This window comes from Embiotoca jacksoni, unplaced genomic scaffold (genome assembly GCF_022577435.1).
Source record: "Embiotoca jacksoni isolate LCO1_2020_lvr unplaced genomic scaffold, fEmbJac1.0.p SCAF_3, whole genome shotgun sequence".
Lineage (NCBI taxonomy): Eukaryota > Metazoa > Chordata > Actinopteri > Embiotocidae > Embiotoca > Embiotoca jacksoni.
This window is the reverse complement of record NW_027185381.1, coordinates 15,039,593-15,056,657: the sequence shown is the minus strand read 5'-3', so window position 1 is coordinate 15,056,657 and position 17,065 is coordinate 15,039,593. Positions and strand designations below refer to the sequence as shown.

The following is a 17,065-nucleotide window of genomic DNA, read 5'->3' as shown; positions in this document are numbered from 1 at the left end:
TGCGTGCTTCCGCATAACTCAATTTAGACTTTTTTTTAATTTCATTACTTCTCCCACTTCCTAAACATAAAATTGCTTTCACTGTAATGGCGTATGGCAGTTCTGATTTATTTTCTCCCGACATGAAAATAAATAAAAACCAGTAAAACATCTGAGGTCAACGGAGGCACGTATATGCGTGAGTGACGGAAATCTGATCACCGCTCTTACCGAGGAGTCGTAGCAAAAGGAACAACACTCCGAGTGCGTATGATTTCAGCTCCGGGCTCACAGTCCTTCGAGAGAAGCAGAGAAAAGAAATGTGAATTTTTTTTTTTTCACACGGATTCTGTGAATGATCAAAATCACTCACAAAAAAAAAAAAAAAAAAAAAAGAAATCGTCTCAATCCTCCAATTAAACCAGAACAATACCTGATCAGGACAATGACAGAGGGAGTCTGGGCCATGGCTCCGACCAGGCTGCAGGCACAGATCACACACAGGAAGATGAGGAAAGCCTCCTGGCAGCCCGGCATCGGACATTTCCCTGGAACCGCCGTGGCCAATTCACTTTCAGCAGATATACAAGAACAACCCGTCAGGCTCTGTGAACAGAAAGAGACGAGAGGGTTCAACCGAGGACTCTCTGAACAATAACAAGTAATTCATATTACAGGGAACATATGTTACATCTGATCCTTACATGTGCGGACACAGTGTAAATAAAGGATCTGTACTTTATAGCTGCACTTAAAAAAAAAAAAAATGACTACAGCAGCTGCAGCACTGAGGCAGCAGTAACTCTGATATTTTGTGCTGCGGATCTGAGAGCAATTCTCTCCACGTGTGATTTGAATATAGAAGACATTAATCTGCAGTCGACATCTGATCTTGAAACAACCACAGCACCACTTGATTGCCCAGCCTGCACTTGCTGACGACAGAACTCTAAAACAGTGGGTTTTATTTTTTCCCTCGAACTACTTTAAAATACAGTCTTGTGCAAAAAAAAAGTAAAGTTGCTCCATTTGGTAGTTTTCTGTGCTACAATCAGGTACGTAGATATCCTTGTGCATTCCATTAGACGAGATAACTGTCGCTGATCACTATCACAAAGCAAATCGTCAGACCTGAGAGATGTTCGACGTGGACCGAGCGACTCCCGATCGGCTGCAGCCGGCGAAGCAGGCAGACAGGTAGGTGATGCCGTTGGAGCCGCACACGGGGCTGATGGTGGAGGTGAAGCACTTGCAGTGACTGATGCACTGAGCTTCTGGCTTCACTCCGGCCCGCAGAGTCCTGAACACAGACACGGAGAGAAATCTCAACATCTTCTCAACTGCAACTACGCCTGTGGGGCACAAAACAAAATCGAAGAAGCACTTTGTCTGCGATACCGGCCGCTCTCTGGTTCGCTTTTCAATATCTCCATGGAAACTGCGCTGCTCTGCTGACCCGCTCTGAAAGCAGGTTGGGTTTGTGCTACCGAAAGTGATGGAGGTCTGAAGTCAGTGGAGGACCACTGCACAGACAAAAATATTGCTTTTATGCTGAAGTAACAAGAAATAAATGCAACACTGAGACTGAGTGTTGAAACTGAATAATCTTTCAGTACAGAACAAAATGTAGCATCAGAACCCGTCAAAAAGGTTTAATGACGGGACCATGGAACCTTGGACTCGTGTGGACCTGAAGCACGTTACAAATAATTAAAAAAAAAAAAAAAATACATGAAAAACCTCCCATTAACACAATTGTACTCAGAAACATTTGGCATCTTTCCAATACGGAAGCTTCGTTGGTCTATGGCTTCTGATTAATCAATGATCTAAGTGATCGAATCCACAGGAAAACACTGTTCTGACACATCTTTGTAATACACGAAACAAGTGGATTTGCTTGTGCACAACAGTAATTGAGGGATATATGACACATTATTTTCCCCTGAATTCACTTTCTCCTGTACGCCTTACATTATGAATTTAGGAAGCTCCAAATCATGAATATTTAAAAAAAAAAAAAATATATTACACAAACAATGAACTGATTTACAAAATTGCTGCCTGTGATTTTTTTTGACTAATCAATTAACTAATTGATTAATTAATGTCATTACAGATCTAGTTGAGATAAAAAGATTTAATTATTAAAAACCTTCTTTATTCATTGTATAATTAGATATCTACTGATTCAAACAATTGTTTGATCATTTTAGCCCTTTCTATTTTCAAAAATTGTTGAGACATTTGATCAATAGCAACAGCACAAATTTATTGCATTCCTGGCCGGTTATTACTTTTGTCTATTTGTCTTTGATTTATTTTGATTTTATCTTTCTAAAAATCTCATGTTCTGCTGTTTTAATTGAATTCATTTATTTTCTTTATTATTGTTTGTTTCTATTTCTTGAGGTTTGAATGGTCTCTTTTGTTTAAAATATGTTAACACATAAAGTTACTTTACCTAAAATCTAAATTGATTCCCAGTTGTAGTAAACAACAGACAACAATGCATTAACTGATGGTAATAAACTGGTTTTGATGACGAGACTGTGATTCATCTTAATTAATGAAAACTGAAGTTAAATATATATAATAGGCAACATAGCTATGGCGGACCACTTTATCAGTATGAGAAGTGCCAGGTCCTGTTGTATAACTCTTTCTCTAAACCTCTTTCATAGAGTCAGTGTCTTATTCAGTGGAGTCTGTTGATTTCATTTTCAGTCGGCCCTCAAGAACACAAGGCCATTTCCTGAATGGAAAATATTTCTACAAACTCGATGAGATGACAAAGTTGTTTGAATAAAAAGTAAGCCCAAAGTGCCCCTGCAGTTCACTTCCATCAAGGTGCTCCAGCTTTGGCAGCAGTGTTAAATTCCACTGCTATAATATTATTAACTGCTTCATTTATTAGAATAACTGGTCATTTATGACAGGACACATCTGTTATCAGGGCATTTAGTTTACAATCTAGGGCATGAAAACACAGGGAGTAAAGAAAATATGAGTACATATTGTATAGTTTTCATCTGCAGTCCATTCATCTTACATAAAAAAAAACACAGCTTTTGATGTGCTGAAGCTACATGTGATTGGTTAGATTTTACAGGACAAGTTTTGTTCCTGGAAATTCTTGCAAAAACAGCTGTGAGACCAGTTCTCCAGGAAGTAAAACTTTGTAAAATAACTTGAAGACTATATCAGGGGAGCAGCCTAAACTGGCATAAAACTTGACAATTAGACTGATATCCTGAGTGGCTGTGCTCTAACCCAAGTGACTTTCACAATTTTTGGCTTTTAGTCAAAGTGATCTTCTTGTTTTCTTTGACTAATTCACTATGTATGATCTTGTAGCTTTGAGCAAAAATAACATTGACAAAGTATGTAGGCACAAATCACAATAGTTTCGATGAAAGACTCAACTTTCTCATCTCGCTGGTAACTACTGCCCTCACCCGTAGTCACAAATACAAATACCATATATTGAGGTTTTTTTCTTACTCGTTGCCATATGGGACTGTCACTCCTGCGACGGGACCCGTGTCACAACCCAGGAACAGGAAGGAGACGTAGCAGGCTGTGGAGATCAGGTTGACCAGCATGGCCATTTGGATGGCTCCCAGCGCCGAGAGGTTCAGCTTCTTCACCAGCAGGCCGCCCATGAAGATCCCCAGACATGCACATGGAATGGCTGTCATACCTTAAACACAAAACACAAAATGTTCACTACGCTGGCATGTATTGCAGACGTCTGCGAGTGTGCATGTGTGATGTCTGCTCTGTCTACGCACCCAGCAGCTGGTTGGCTGAGGTGGTGGTGAGGTTGAACTGCTGCTCGAGGTATTTCCCCAGAAAGGCTGCAAAGCCAGCCACGACGGCGATCTCCATACAGGCCGCCAGGATGATGCAGGTGAACACTGGGTTCGACAGGAGGTGTTTGGTCACCTTGGGGATCACTGATCGTAAAGAAATAAGGAAGGGTGAGCATTAATGTCGTAGCGTGACGGTTAGCAGGACAGACAGGATTCCCGTTGCCTTTTCTGTCTGTTCTGGTCTCACTTGATTAGATGTGTTTATATGTAAAATAACATCAATTACAAACCAGTGACTTCAAAACCTTTACTTAGTCCCTGGAGTTGTGCTAAAAAAGACACATCTGAGCTAATTCCAATTCCAAGACTGAAAAGTTGAATTTAGGTTCATGAAGTCACTTATCTAACACAAACTTTTAAAACTTGGAAGCAGCTGCAGTGGTGGAATATTATGCAACTGCTATAAATCTTGCTCTTAAGTACCTTTTTGAGGTACTTTATTTCTCTTTAATGGTACTTTATACCACCTAAAATATTTTACATTCAAACATGTGATGTGAACTGTGATGCCTTTTTTTTAAATAGATTAAACTGCACAACAGTATAATCTGCAACAACAGTAATATCAATAATAATACAACAGTAATAAAGTCCAGTAATATAATAATAATATAACTTTTTATACTTTCAAAACTCTTGTAGTTTTATTACATTTTTACGACGGCCCATTTACTTGATGAAGTGCTTTTGTTACTTTTACTGAGCAGGTCCAACCGCATAATTGGACCAGTTTCAACTGTATCAAACTCACATTTGAATTAAGTGTTATTCACATATCACAAATATTGACAACGAATAAATAAAATAATCAATATTATGCCACGTATTTAACATGTTTTTTTTTCCTTGCGTTAAAACATTGCAGCACGACACTGAATCTTGCACGCTCACCCCTGAGTTGCTGACAGCAGGTGGGGCTGTTGGCAGGCTCGTGGTTTTGTAGGACTCCATTGCTGGGCTTTGGAGTCTCAGACTCTGGGCTCCTAGAGGGAGGAAGCATAACCTCATCGCTCTCTGCCCCCTCCTCTCTCTCCTTTGTCGGCAGCGACTGAGGGAAGCCGAACATCACGATAGCTGAGCAAAAGAGCAAGGCGCCGCACAGGAGGAAGCCTGCCCACCAGGCCCCGATCCACCGCGGGTCGTCCGGCGTGATGCCCAACTTATCTGCGGAGAGGCACGAGTCAATGCAGGGCACACACCGAGAAGCACACGAGAGAAACAGCAGAAATAACTGGAGGAATATTCAACTCACTGGTGTCAATGAAGATGGCGTCCACGTAGAATTTAGTGCAGAGGGAGCCGAGGATGAAGCCACAGGCAGGTCCGAACACCAGTGTAGAGAAGAGGATTCCTGCACAGAGACGAGTGTCAGCTTTAATGTTTGATTTGGTCTCATTTTTAATCAGTTTTCAACTACTTTACACTGACAAAGGTCAACCAGTACAATAACCAGAATCATTAGATTCTCTGTATTATTCTGTTAAAGCTTTCTAGAGATGATGCTAAACATCTCTGGTAGACAATGAGATCTGTAAGACATCCTTTGTACCAATCAAGGAGATACAAGTTTTATTCGATTGTGAAAATATATTAAAGTGTGGCATGAAAAAACTGCAGTGAAATGATGTATTATTTGAAAAATATATTTAGTCTTGGGCATTTGTAGCTCTGCAACTAAAATGATTTTAATCACTGACTATTTTTCCTTTTAATCAATTAATTGATTTGAAGTTTAGGTCCTTAAAATGTCAGAAAATTACAACTTCTAAGAACCCAGTGACATCTTCAAATGTCTTGCTTTGTTCGAGGAACAATTCAAACCCCAATAAAACGTTTAGTTTAAAACTACAAAAACAGAAAAGCTGTGAGCTTTCACAATAGAAAAGTAGACACTATTTCATTATTTAATTTCAGCTCTACTTTTAAGTGCCTTTTTTTTTTTTTTTTTTTTCCAGAAGGTGCAGTGTGAAGCATGGCAGCAAACGGGGAAACATTTTGACTGTCATGAAAGAACAAATCAGCCAGTTAAAACCACAAGGCGAATGCAGCAGCGGTGGCAGCGCACACAAACTGACTGTGCTCATCACACTTACATGGCTCAGCCCTCTAAAACTTTCGGGGTAACACGCTGCACTCAACGGATACGCACACTGCGAGGAGGGCACCTGAAAACAGAGACCAGTAGTACTGTCCCAGTCTGCTCCAGCGGGCAGCTCGAGATAAAAAATGTTGATCCAAAATCCTCATTAGAGCGCGGTCAGCGGGGTGACTCAGACTGCTGGCAGATAATGAAGACTCAAAGCTCAATTTGGGAGACAAATTTCTCCCTGACTGTGTTTCCTGTGATATCATTAAACAGAGAGAGGCGAGCTGGACGGCAATGAGCACACAGCCACAAACCAGACCTGATTCTAAATTCGACAACTACTACACACAAGAACTGAAAAATTAACATCAAAATAAAATGAAATCATGTCAGCTAACTCTGCTTCTAGCTCCTGTGGTGTTATTAACGTCCCTTTACCGGCTGCAGGCCGGCCTGAACGTTGCTGCTATCAGCATGGCTTCTCCAGCAAGATGTTGTTCGGATGCCAGGAGCAGCCACTTAACAAACCGGCATGGAAACTGTGACTAAGCTTTGTGTGCCTCTGCTGGTGCTCGGAGTGAATGCATAGCCTGCTTCCTGCCTTGACCACCCACATACAGTCGGAAGGGAGTCAACAGATTCACACTAATGCAGCCTCATTCGCATCATAGTTTATTCTTCACCAGAGGAAACTGATGAAAGACTTGCTAGGAGGGGCTCGGTGCCGACAATGTGGCATAAACAAGCCAATTTCAGCTGAAACTAAAGTGAAACAAAAGAAAAAGGGCTTTTCATGTTGGGATGGAAACTCTATGAGGTTTTATGTTTAACAGGCACACAACTGAAACAAGTTTGCGGTTAATGGTCACACCACCAAGGAAATGAACAGAGATACAGATGTGCCGGTGAAGCACTGGGGCATTTTATGTGCCTCTTTCTTCTGGCAGCTTCTAAAGTTTTGTAATATAAAGAAAATTTCCTCGAAATAATCTGTATGGTAAATATGAAATAAAGTGAAAAAACACATTCGCACACACATGGACACGGGAGTGAGAATGTTTTGTGGAACATCAGGGAGTGTTTACTAGATACCAAACAAAGTGTGTAGTTTAAGAGGGCTTTCATATAAAAAAAAAAAAAAAAAACCAGAGGTCTGCAATGCAATTTGCCTGCGGTGTTGTGAATGAGGCCCGTGCACTCCGTTTCTGGTGTTTCCTTAGAAACTGAGTGTTATCATCTCATAGCAACAACATTACCACAGCTTTCAACACAGGAAACCTCAAAGAGGAAATTCAGTTAGCAAAATCACCTCCCAGGAGATGATGGCTCGGCTGGCTCACGAGTCCACCGCCACAGAGAGGATAAATGTTTCCACCGAGATTCGCTCCTACCCCTGGCTGCTCAAGGAAACGCTGCCTCCTTGATGATAACATTGTGCCGCAGCACGAGGTTCGCATGCGGAGAAGCTCAATCTACGAGAGAGCGCGCCTCCTTATCAATCTGCTGCTTCTGAACAAGAAACAAGGGGGATGCAATTTTTGAAGTTGGTGATAATCTTGGCAGGAAAGATTAGAGAAAATATTTTCAAACGTTTTTTTTTTTTTTTCTTTCTCCCCTTGTTTTGTCTTGAAAAATGTGTAGGGAGTTGAGTATCTCACAACGGGGTTAAGTTGGTATGAGCATCAACTGAGTCTTGTAGTCAAAACATAAGCAAAGTATCAAGTCCAGCATTCAATCCTCCACAGTTTTCCTTTTCCATCCTCCAACAAGAGCTGACTGAGATGCTCGAGATAAAACCCCCCCTTTTTTTTTTTTTCTTCCTAAACCTAACATCTACAAGGAAATATGGCAAAAGGCCTAACGCATACCGCCTTTAATTGTCCAGTTTGACATTTTGGGAAATACTTTCTCATTTTCTTTCACAGACATAAATATAAATGTCAGTGCCACTCTTTTGTGTGTGTGGCTAGTTTAGCTTAGCATACAAATTGGAGGCATGGGGGAAACAGCTAGCCTGGCACAGTCCAAAGTTAAACAAAAAAAAACAACAACAACAACTATGCAATTTCTAAAACTCAGCCATTAACATGTTTGATTATGACTCGCAAACAGAAATGCTGTGGTTTTGTTGGTAGTTACGTAACGTAACTATAGGTTATCCGCCAGCACTTCTGTACACCATATATGCTGTTTGCTTGGCAACGCAGCGGTAAAAACAAGACTTTGGGAAGTCCCTGTACGTCATTATTGTTCGGCACCAAAAAGTTAAGGACGTAACACCCCCTAAAACCACAAATGTCACCTACGCTAGCCAGTCTTTATGCCTACTTTGTAGTTTGGCTTTCTGAAGAAATTGTATCGTTTGATTCCTGTCGTTCTGGGTTTTTGTACCCTCGTGGTTGAAATGCACTTATTGTAAGTCGCTTTGGATAAAAGCGTCAGCTAAATGAAACGTAATGTAATTATGCTCAGCAATGCTAACTGCCTTCTTGATCGTGCTCTGGACTGAAAGGAGTAGGTTGATATTTTGGAACAGATTACAACATTGATCCGACTCTCGTCTCTGTATGCTAAATATGAAGCTGGTTCGATTAGTTTAGCATTAAAAACAGAGGGACAATTAATCCTTGCTTTGTCAAAAGCCCCAAAAAAAACTTGCCTTCCAACACTTCCATAGCTCAGTAATGAATTTAAATGTAACATGTATATAACATGTTATACGTTAATCTTAAAAGCAGCAAATTGTAATTTAATATAGTTATAATATGCTGGATTATTCTATAGCCAGGCAGAACAATTTACCGGAGTTTTTATCTGCTCCCAGCCAAGAAACAGTTTGACACGTTGTACATTTAAAATGGCAAGTTGTCATTTTTATAATTTAGGTGTACGATGAGTTAACAAACAAGACATAGCTAGCCAGCTTTGGAGGCCCCTTGTTTGCCGTCTTTGTTCTAAGCACATGTGGAGGCGAGTCCTCGCATTAAAATGGCTAAATCCTTGCAACAGATAAAGAAAAAAAGCCAGCCTGCCTTGTTGTGTGATCCAGATCCATGTCAAAACTCACTGTTTTCAGTGTGCAAGTTGCTTGCTCAGAGGTTATTGTTGTTGTTTGTTTACCGTTGCAACAGGGATTTTGAAAATGGTAACAATTACTGTTACAGTAACAGCAAAAAAAATACAAATTTGCACTATAACACGAGTGGTTGGTTTGCAGATGGTGGATGTAGCAGCTGTCACTTTAAGAGGTGGGTTTTCAATTTCTGATGCTATCTTTGTTGTTCATCAGCGAAGCTTCAAATCGTCTGCCTATAAAAAAAATTTCCACAGTGAGATCTTGGACCACCATACAACCAAAGTTTCCCTCAAGATTTCCAATTTTCCACTTAGACAGTTGAACATCACACAACGCAAAGGGGCCTTAACTCTCAGAACTCCAGAAAATGTTAAACTACTCCTTTAAAGTACATTCTTGAGTGTACCTCTACGACAGTCTGTCATAAAGGTCATAAACGACGTGACCACCGATTAGAGCTGATTTGGTCTGCTTTATGTGAAGGACTATCTGTGGCACATAAAGACGACCTTTAACAAACTTCTCTTCCACATCTTTCTCTGAGCTCCAGTTATGCTCTCTCCCCAATCCTATTTCAAATAACCAACTGTGACAGGAGACCTTTGCCCTCAGGTCAAAGACAAAAAAGACAACTTTGTCTGTACAAGCTGTAAAGGGACATACTTCGTGTTTTTCACGGCGGGATTAAGAAGAAAAAAAGAAAACCTAAGTTAAGCACATTAAATCTCCATGAAGGACAATACATGGCCACAGCCGTGGGTAATCTTTGTAATACACTTCTTTTGCAAATTGCCTCTAAATCCCTTTTCCCTTCCAGCTGTCCCGTTGCAAGATAAGTACAAAACAAACTAATTTGTTAATGTTGTACTTCACTCAAGCTTTTTAGTACCATGTGAATTACAATCTCAGGGGAGCATGTCAGATATAATTCAATAACAAAGCTTGAGTCTAATGTTTTGGTCTCCCTCTAATTTATTTAGAGACTAATAGAAAAGACCAGGAAAGTCCATGAGGCTTGCCCTTTTCTCAGATATTAATTAACCCACGGATGCATCCCATAATCGACGCACTGCATTTGGAAAGTTAATTTCAGATAAATGTTGAATAAAAAACACCCACACCTTCATTTTAAGAACACAGAGGGTTGCTCTTGTGCAAGCTGTTGATCAGAATCAGTATTTCTCATGTAGCTCTTGTGGTTTTAGCGACATCTCTGAAGATTTGTGACTTGTCTTCACACTTGGACAGCATTTACATCTAAGGAACAACCACATACAAGCACTTCCATCTGATAGACTTTGTAAAGAGGATGGTTTGTGCCTCTTCATGAAAACATTTCTGAGGAAACCCAGAAATAAATAAATTTAATGGTGTGTGACTGAGATTTGAAAAAAAAGATTTAAGGCATTTAAAAAGCCCCCACCCCTGAATTTTGTCTCTTTCAAACGCCCAAGCCAAGAGGTTGAAATTATAAGCCAACACAAAGTGAGGTTAAACAGAAATGGTAATCGAAATGTCAGATGCATTACAGCTGCACCCTACTCAGTTTCTTTCCTGCTCTCACCGTACAAAGAGAATTCCTTCTTCTCCTCCATTAATCCTGCTCAAATTGGCTTAGTAATCCTCTGAGCTAAATAAGAGCAGAGCGACACTGCAATGTGGGAGGCCAAACAACAGCTTGTGCCACTTTCACGAGGGGCCAGACTGAAACTGAGAGGGGGTTAAATGATTCCTGAAGATAACGCCAAGAGACGGTGTCTCAGCTCTCCAACTTCTGGAGCCCAAACATGAGTTTATGCCAGAAGATCAATTGACATCAGGGGGAAAAAAAAAAAAAAAAAAAAAGGAAGACTGAACAAAGCAGGCACAAGACTTTGAGGTTATATTTAAAGTGATTTTAAAGTTAAAAAATTTAAAGAGCCTTCAAACAAAGCCCTCTCCTCTTCCTTTGCCGTACATCAGGTCAAGTAGAAGTGTGAAAATAATGGTGGCGTTATTCACAACGCCAAACATAAAAGATTCAGACAATTACAGTTGTTACGCCACACCTAACAGAAGTCTCCTGCTTCCTATCGTGCCCACAAACAGATGTTGACAATAACTACAAATTGCTTTTTTGGTTTGTGAAAGAAATTTGCTACCATGTAGTGGACCAAGTTCAAAAAGTTGAAGGCACTTCTTTTTCACCAAAAACAACCACAAGCTTTACAACACTGTATCTGTGGTGTTAAAGCCATTGTGCCTGCAATTTGTTATGAAAAGTAGTTTTCAGTTTTCAGCACACATTTGTTGACCAGTTAATCACAGGATTGTAATGTATCTTCTTGAACTGTTACAATGTGGTAGCTGAGGACCTAGTTGGTTTGTTTGGTGGGTTAAGCATGCTAAACTTGTTCTTTAGCATGTATTAAAAGAGCTGGACATTCAGTCCTGCTGCACATAAATTTCCCTTTGGCTCACTATACTATTATAACAGACATCTTCAAAAGTTTTGACATGAAACCTTGAACTGCAAACAAGTTTGAAGTGCTTTTTTAAAAATTTTAAATTTTTTTTATTAAACAGTTCTGCCTGAAACAGAAGTTGAGCAATTTCCCCCTCAAATTATTTGAAAGTCATTTCAGCATGCGTTCTCTTTTGTCCAAGTTCCTCACAAACACATCAGCCTCGCTCTCGCCTCGCCGCTGTAGCAAGACTACTGACGACAAGCTAGACAGTAAATAAGCAGGTTGTCCTGCACTCTCACGTCAGATAATTATCAGTGTGGGCTGAAGAATGTCAACTTAACGCGACGGCCTGGCTACCTCATCTGCTGATGTCATTTCCTGAGTCAGTGATCTTCCATGCTCGTTTACTGCTGGTGAAAATCTTTCAAGCCACTAAACGTCCAGGATTTACGACTTCCACATGCAATCAGAATGATTGTTCATTGATGAAGATTGAATGTTGTTAAAGGGAGAGGAATCAGTTATTGGCATTGATGAGGCGACATGAACAGGCTGCAGAAAGCTTCTTTTTTTTATTTATTTATCTTTTTTTCACATAACCTGGAAGCACAACTGTAAAAACTCCATAGAGCTTATGGCACATATAAACCTTAAGATAAATATGTGGGCTGTGCACCTGTGTTTTGCTTTAACTTGACTTTGCAGTGATGTCTTGTCTCTTCATGCTCTGTGGCTTTAATTGTTCAGGACTTACTACCTGCTAAATATGCTTTAAACCATCGACACGCAAGCTGTTAAAAAGACACGTCAGCATGCGTTCCTTTTTCAATAATGTATGTACAACCTGCTGCCGTTTTGCTTTAGCATTTTAGACGACGAAGAATGAATTAAATGAAACTGTAAATACTCTGAGTATCTTATCTGCTTGTCCAGTTAAGTTTTGTCTTCCGGATTATTTTTCATACTTTTATTTCCGCTGTCACATCTGATCTCAATCTTAAAGTTATTTGTCTTCTGGCGCTCTGAGGGGAACTGATAAAATTCATATCTTACATTTCTAAAAAGTACATCTGTCTGAAGCTCCACTTCCACTTCTATCTTTGAATGATACCATTAACTCTCTAACTCTGCAGACTGATGCTTAGCAGCTCTGTAACATTTGGCTGACACCTCAGATGTAAACCTTTAAACAAACTAACTGACAGAAGAAAAAAAAAAACCACTTAACTGAAATCGAATGAGATTTCAGTTAAGTGACACAAAAGCCAAATGTCAGACATGATCAGAGAGGGACAACAGTTGATACTTGTTATGTAAACTGCCCCCCCCACCCGCCGCCCCCCCCAAAACACACACACACACACACACACACACACAGGCTAACTACAAACAGGTAAAAGTCATGCCAAAATCGCCTCTAAGGTGAAGTCTATTTTGATGAGGTACAGAGGAGATTAATGATGACCAAATCTTCAGTGATCCATAAGTACTAACAGCATTAGACGGCAGCTCTCACCACAGGAAGCAAAGCCTCAACCCACCTGAGTGGCTTTTAGTATCAACATCAACGTCACTTGTCAAGGAAAACATTATTCACACTGAAGGCAGAAAGTCTGGCTATTTAAAAAAAAAATCTTCAGAGGCTTCTCTGTCCTACGAAAACACCAGATCATCCAAACTGTAAACTGTAAATAAAGTGTTTTTTTTTTTTTTTAGCTTTGAAGTGCATTTTGCAGATAATCCAACAGGTTTTTAGATTTAGTGTATTTCACTGAAGAGGCAGAAGTTGACGAATCTGAATCATCCTGGAAAAGTTCTCTGTTAATTGACTGATTCTTGACTTATTGTTACCGATCTGAGATGGTTTCCTGGTCAGCTGTACCCCATAGTAACCCTGTTGACTCTAGACAGCGTTGACCTAAATAACAAGCCAAAGCTTAAAGTAGACTCTTGACTCACATTTAAATGCCATTACATCAGGATCATCCTGCTTTAACTTCCGCTTACGTCAAATCATCTCAAACTTGAACCCAGTCTTTTGCACACGTCCGGCCAGGATCTGATATCAAAACAGCTTCTTCTAACTTCTGTTTGTATGGTTTCACTGATGCCTGCGGACATGTTTAATGCTATTAGCCTTTTGACCCAGAGGATGACTGTGGGGGTTACTGCATAGCTCCGTCCGGCCTGTGCCCGGCTGACACACTTGTTTTTCAGCAGGTCTCTAACCCTCAACACCCTGTCACGTTAAGCCAAACTTTGGCTCAGTTTAAGCCCGGAGGGGTCGTGTCCTAAAACTGGAGGTCAGCGGCGGGCCTTGCTGAAATCTTCACGACCTCCGATCAGCGGAGAGTATCCGATTACTGATGTGAGTCCAGACTGATGATAACAGGTTATTTTTATGTAGCCGGCTTACTTTCACTGAGCCTACTGTGCATGCAGGTGCACGTCAATGCCACTCAAATTAACTTTTACTTCAAGTTATGGTGCAAGTATTTGATTTGCACGTTGACATTTATCCATATGTTCAGACAGATGATGAACATTCAATATATTGTACAGTATATCTAAATGTGCTCATTTTCTGGAGTGAACTGAAACACAAATTAAAACAGATATCTGATATTATCGGATTATTGATCAAAGGAAAATCTCAAAGGAAATTAAACAGCAATAGTTTCAGTTCTTCTGTGAGCAAAAAATGCCAAATACTTGCTGATTTTAATTTGGTGAAATGTGCATGTGTTGTACTTGAAGATGGCGGGAGGGATGCCTTGTTCTCTTTTCTTCAAACAAATCAAATATATTTAGTCCAAAAAAAATACCACAACAGACCGTTCTCCAAAACCTTTTACACCCTGCTGTCACCTTCTCTCTGAGGGCAGTCAGAGAAGGTGTCTGTAATTATTGCCACTTTGACCCAGGGGTAATCAATCTCTCCTCGTTTAGAGCAAAACAGACGTATTATTTGTGAAATTGCTAAATAATGCAAATGCTATGTGACTGACATCTAAAATGGGAAAGTGCCCTCCTTCCAAGGCCATTTTCACAACTGGCAACTAAGGTTCATTGAGACATTTCCATTTAGATGGAGACAAACGAATGGACAGATTCATCCTTTGTTGGTGCCGCAGTTTCTTTATCTTTAGGTGAGATTGCTACCCTGTCCTCGCATATCCTGTCTCTCTCATCCTCTCAGAAAATAAGTTAAATGTTATGTTCATCATTTTTGTTTTTAAACTTTTAAAAACACCTATTTTGTTAGGCCTCTGCTCAACAATTGCATACACATAATAAAAAGAGTATATCTCTGCAACCACAATCATTTTTTTTTTTTATAATAAAGGAAACACTTGTGAGATTTGTTCAGATGTGTAAATATCAGTATATATGTCCATATTTTAATAATAGTTTTGCTAAGTCTTCTCCCTGGCCCCCAATTGGGGGCCTGTAGGGCTTAAAGGGTTAAAGTTGACTTTTGGCATCTTCGTTGTCTCCTCATCTCCCCATGTGCTAAAGCGGCTCATTTTTACATCTCTTCCGCTTCTTTTCCTTCTACCACTATTAAACGGGTGAAGATAGCCTGCCTCAACTTCTTATAAACGGTCTTAAAATCGGAACCATCCAAAAGATGTTTACGCACCACAAACCAATCGAGCCATGATTCAGTTTGATTCGAACGAAGGCCACCGCTTTTGGTCAGATGGTGGTTCGAGGCTCCTTTCACATCCGCTGTTTGGTCTGGACCACACAAGGTGGTTGTGAAAGCATCCTTAAGGGGTCGGGCAGGTCAGGAAATTAAATTCCTCTTACAGAAAGCCTAAACACAAGTGAGCGAGTGTTTCCCAAACATCACAAGTTCTCGGCGCATATAAATGTTGATCAAATGAACAAGAGGAATGTGCACCTTCCTCTTAGCAAACACACCAATACTGAGTGATGGAAGTTACATGTTGGGAGTGGAAGCAGTGGATTGCACGAGAGTGTGTTTGCTGCTTTTCTGTCATATATTGAACAAGACTGAATATTATAGAGTTTTATGGTGCTGGTCTGACAGACATTTTTTTTTTTACCAATAATGAAAATAATCCTTCCTTACAGCCACACTGGTTCTACTCTTTATTGTTTAATTATATTCATACCAACTATTTTATGTCTAAGAGGTAAAAAAAAGATCATCTGCGCCCAATGGATCTCCGTTCTATTTCATAATTCAGAGGCTGCGACAGTTGAGCTGCCACATCCTTTTGGATGACAATACAGAGAAAAATCACTTAAGCAAAACACTCTGCGGCGGGACGGGAAGAGAAAAAGGTTTTGTCAAGTGAGATACAAGACAGAGCTGGAACAGCGAAGGCTTGTCATGGAAATAAATGCTTTTTTAATCTAAAAAAAAAAAAAAAAAAAAAAAAAAAAATCCACATCTGGCCCTCATACATTATATAAGACAGTGTGAAGCCATCATATTAAACTTTGGGACAAAAACACACTCTGAGTGTGTTCATATCCTGTGTGTGTGTGTGTCTTCACAGATAAATACGAGATCCTGATCATGAATGCTTTAAAAAGACAAAGTCAACAAATAGACATGAAGGGAAATTAAAAATGATTGTTTAAAACATATCAATTGCATTTAGTCTAAATACTTGAAAGGAGATGTGAAGCAGGTTTACAAAACTCAGGATGGAGGGAGACCTGTGACTCAGTTGGACAGAAAATGTTCACTTGATGTAGAGCTGAATACTTCTACTACAAAATAACAAAGATGGAAATGTACAAACAGCATGTTTTCTCCTGATTTGGTGGGATAAAAATCACCCTCATACACTTTTTACTTGGGGTTGCTACAGTTGACCTATTACTCAAAATTGTGATGAAATTATGTTTTTTGATTTTATAGATACACAATCTGACCTGATCTCAGCCTAAGAGAATTAACACAATTATGTTGGATCCAATTTGGATCTTTCAAATAACCTACATTCTTAGTTATTTGAACTTGAGATATCACAATATGCATTAATAACTAGTTTTGAAAAAGAAAAGAAAAGAAAAGAAAAGAAAAGACAAAAAAACAAGAATTGACAAATGAACATTATCACAGGGAGCAGTATTGAATATACTGAATGAGTATTTAAAAGCATCATAATATCAAGCTTAGAAGATTCCCACTCATGAAAAGTCGTTAGGGTGGTTAGGAAAAAATGGAAATGGAAAACATTTTTAAAATGAGCAAACTGTCTAATGATGAATGTCATGTGATATGATATAAAGCTGCAGAACACCCTCTAAGGTTACATCTACACTAATATGTATAACTTTTATAACGTTTTCACGCCTAGCATCTGCACTACTTTGGATGATGATGATGATGATGAAGACTTTTGAAAATGCTGCTGATCACGTCTTTGTTTGAAAACTCTGACTTTGCGCCAACGCAAGAAACCTAATCTTCATCATCACCCTGCACTGAATGTGAGAAATGTGAGAAAGCTTCACATCACGTCCTTTTCCAAGCAGCAAGGAAGCAACTCTTGATCGCCTTGTTTACTCACCTGTAGCCAACTGGAAGTTTACTGTAATTACGTAACACACGCTCACA

The 17,065-nt window shown here is 39.7% G+C and overlaps 1 protein-coding gene across 1 annotated transcript in view; it reads right to left on the bottom strand.

The window, feature by feature from the left end:
- Window positions 1-17,065, bottom strand: part of slco3a1a (solute carrier organic anion transporter family member 3A1a) — a 34,889-nt gene that overhangs the window by 2,015 nt on the left and 15,809 nt on the right. The window contains exons 3-9 of the mRNA XM_069162856.1: window positions 5,107-5,205; window positions 4,746-5,018; window positions 3,774-3,938; window positions 3,484-3,682; window positions 1,111-1,279; window positions 413-585; window positions 211-275 (exon numbers count right to left, since the gene is read on the bottom strand). Of these exons, the coding sequence (XP_069018957.1) occupies window positions 211-275; window positions 413-585; window positions 1,111-1,279; window positions 3,484-3,682; window positions 3,774-3,938; window positions 4,746-5,018; window positions 5,107-5,205 (1,143 nt within the window). The remainder of the gene's footprint in view (window positions 1-210; window positions 276-412; window positions 586-1,110; window positions 1,280-3,483; window positions 3,683-3,773; window positions 3,939-4,745; window positions 5,019-5,106; window positions 5,206-17,065) is intronic.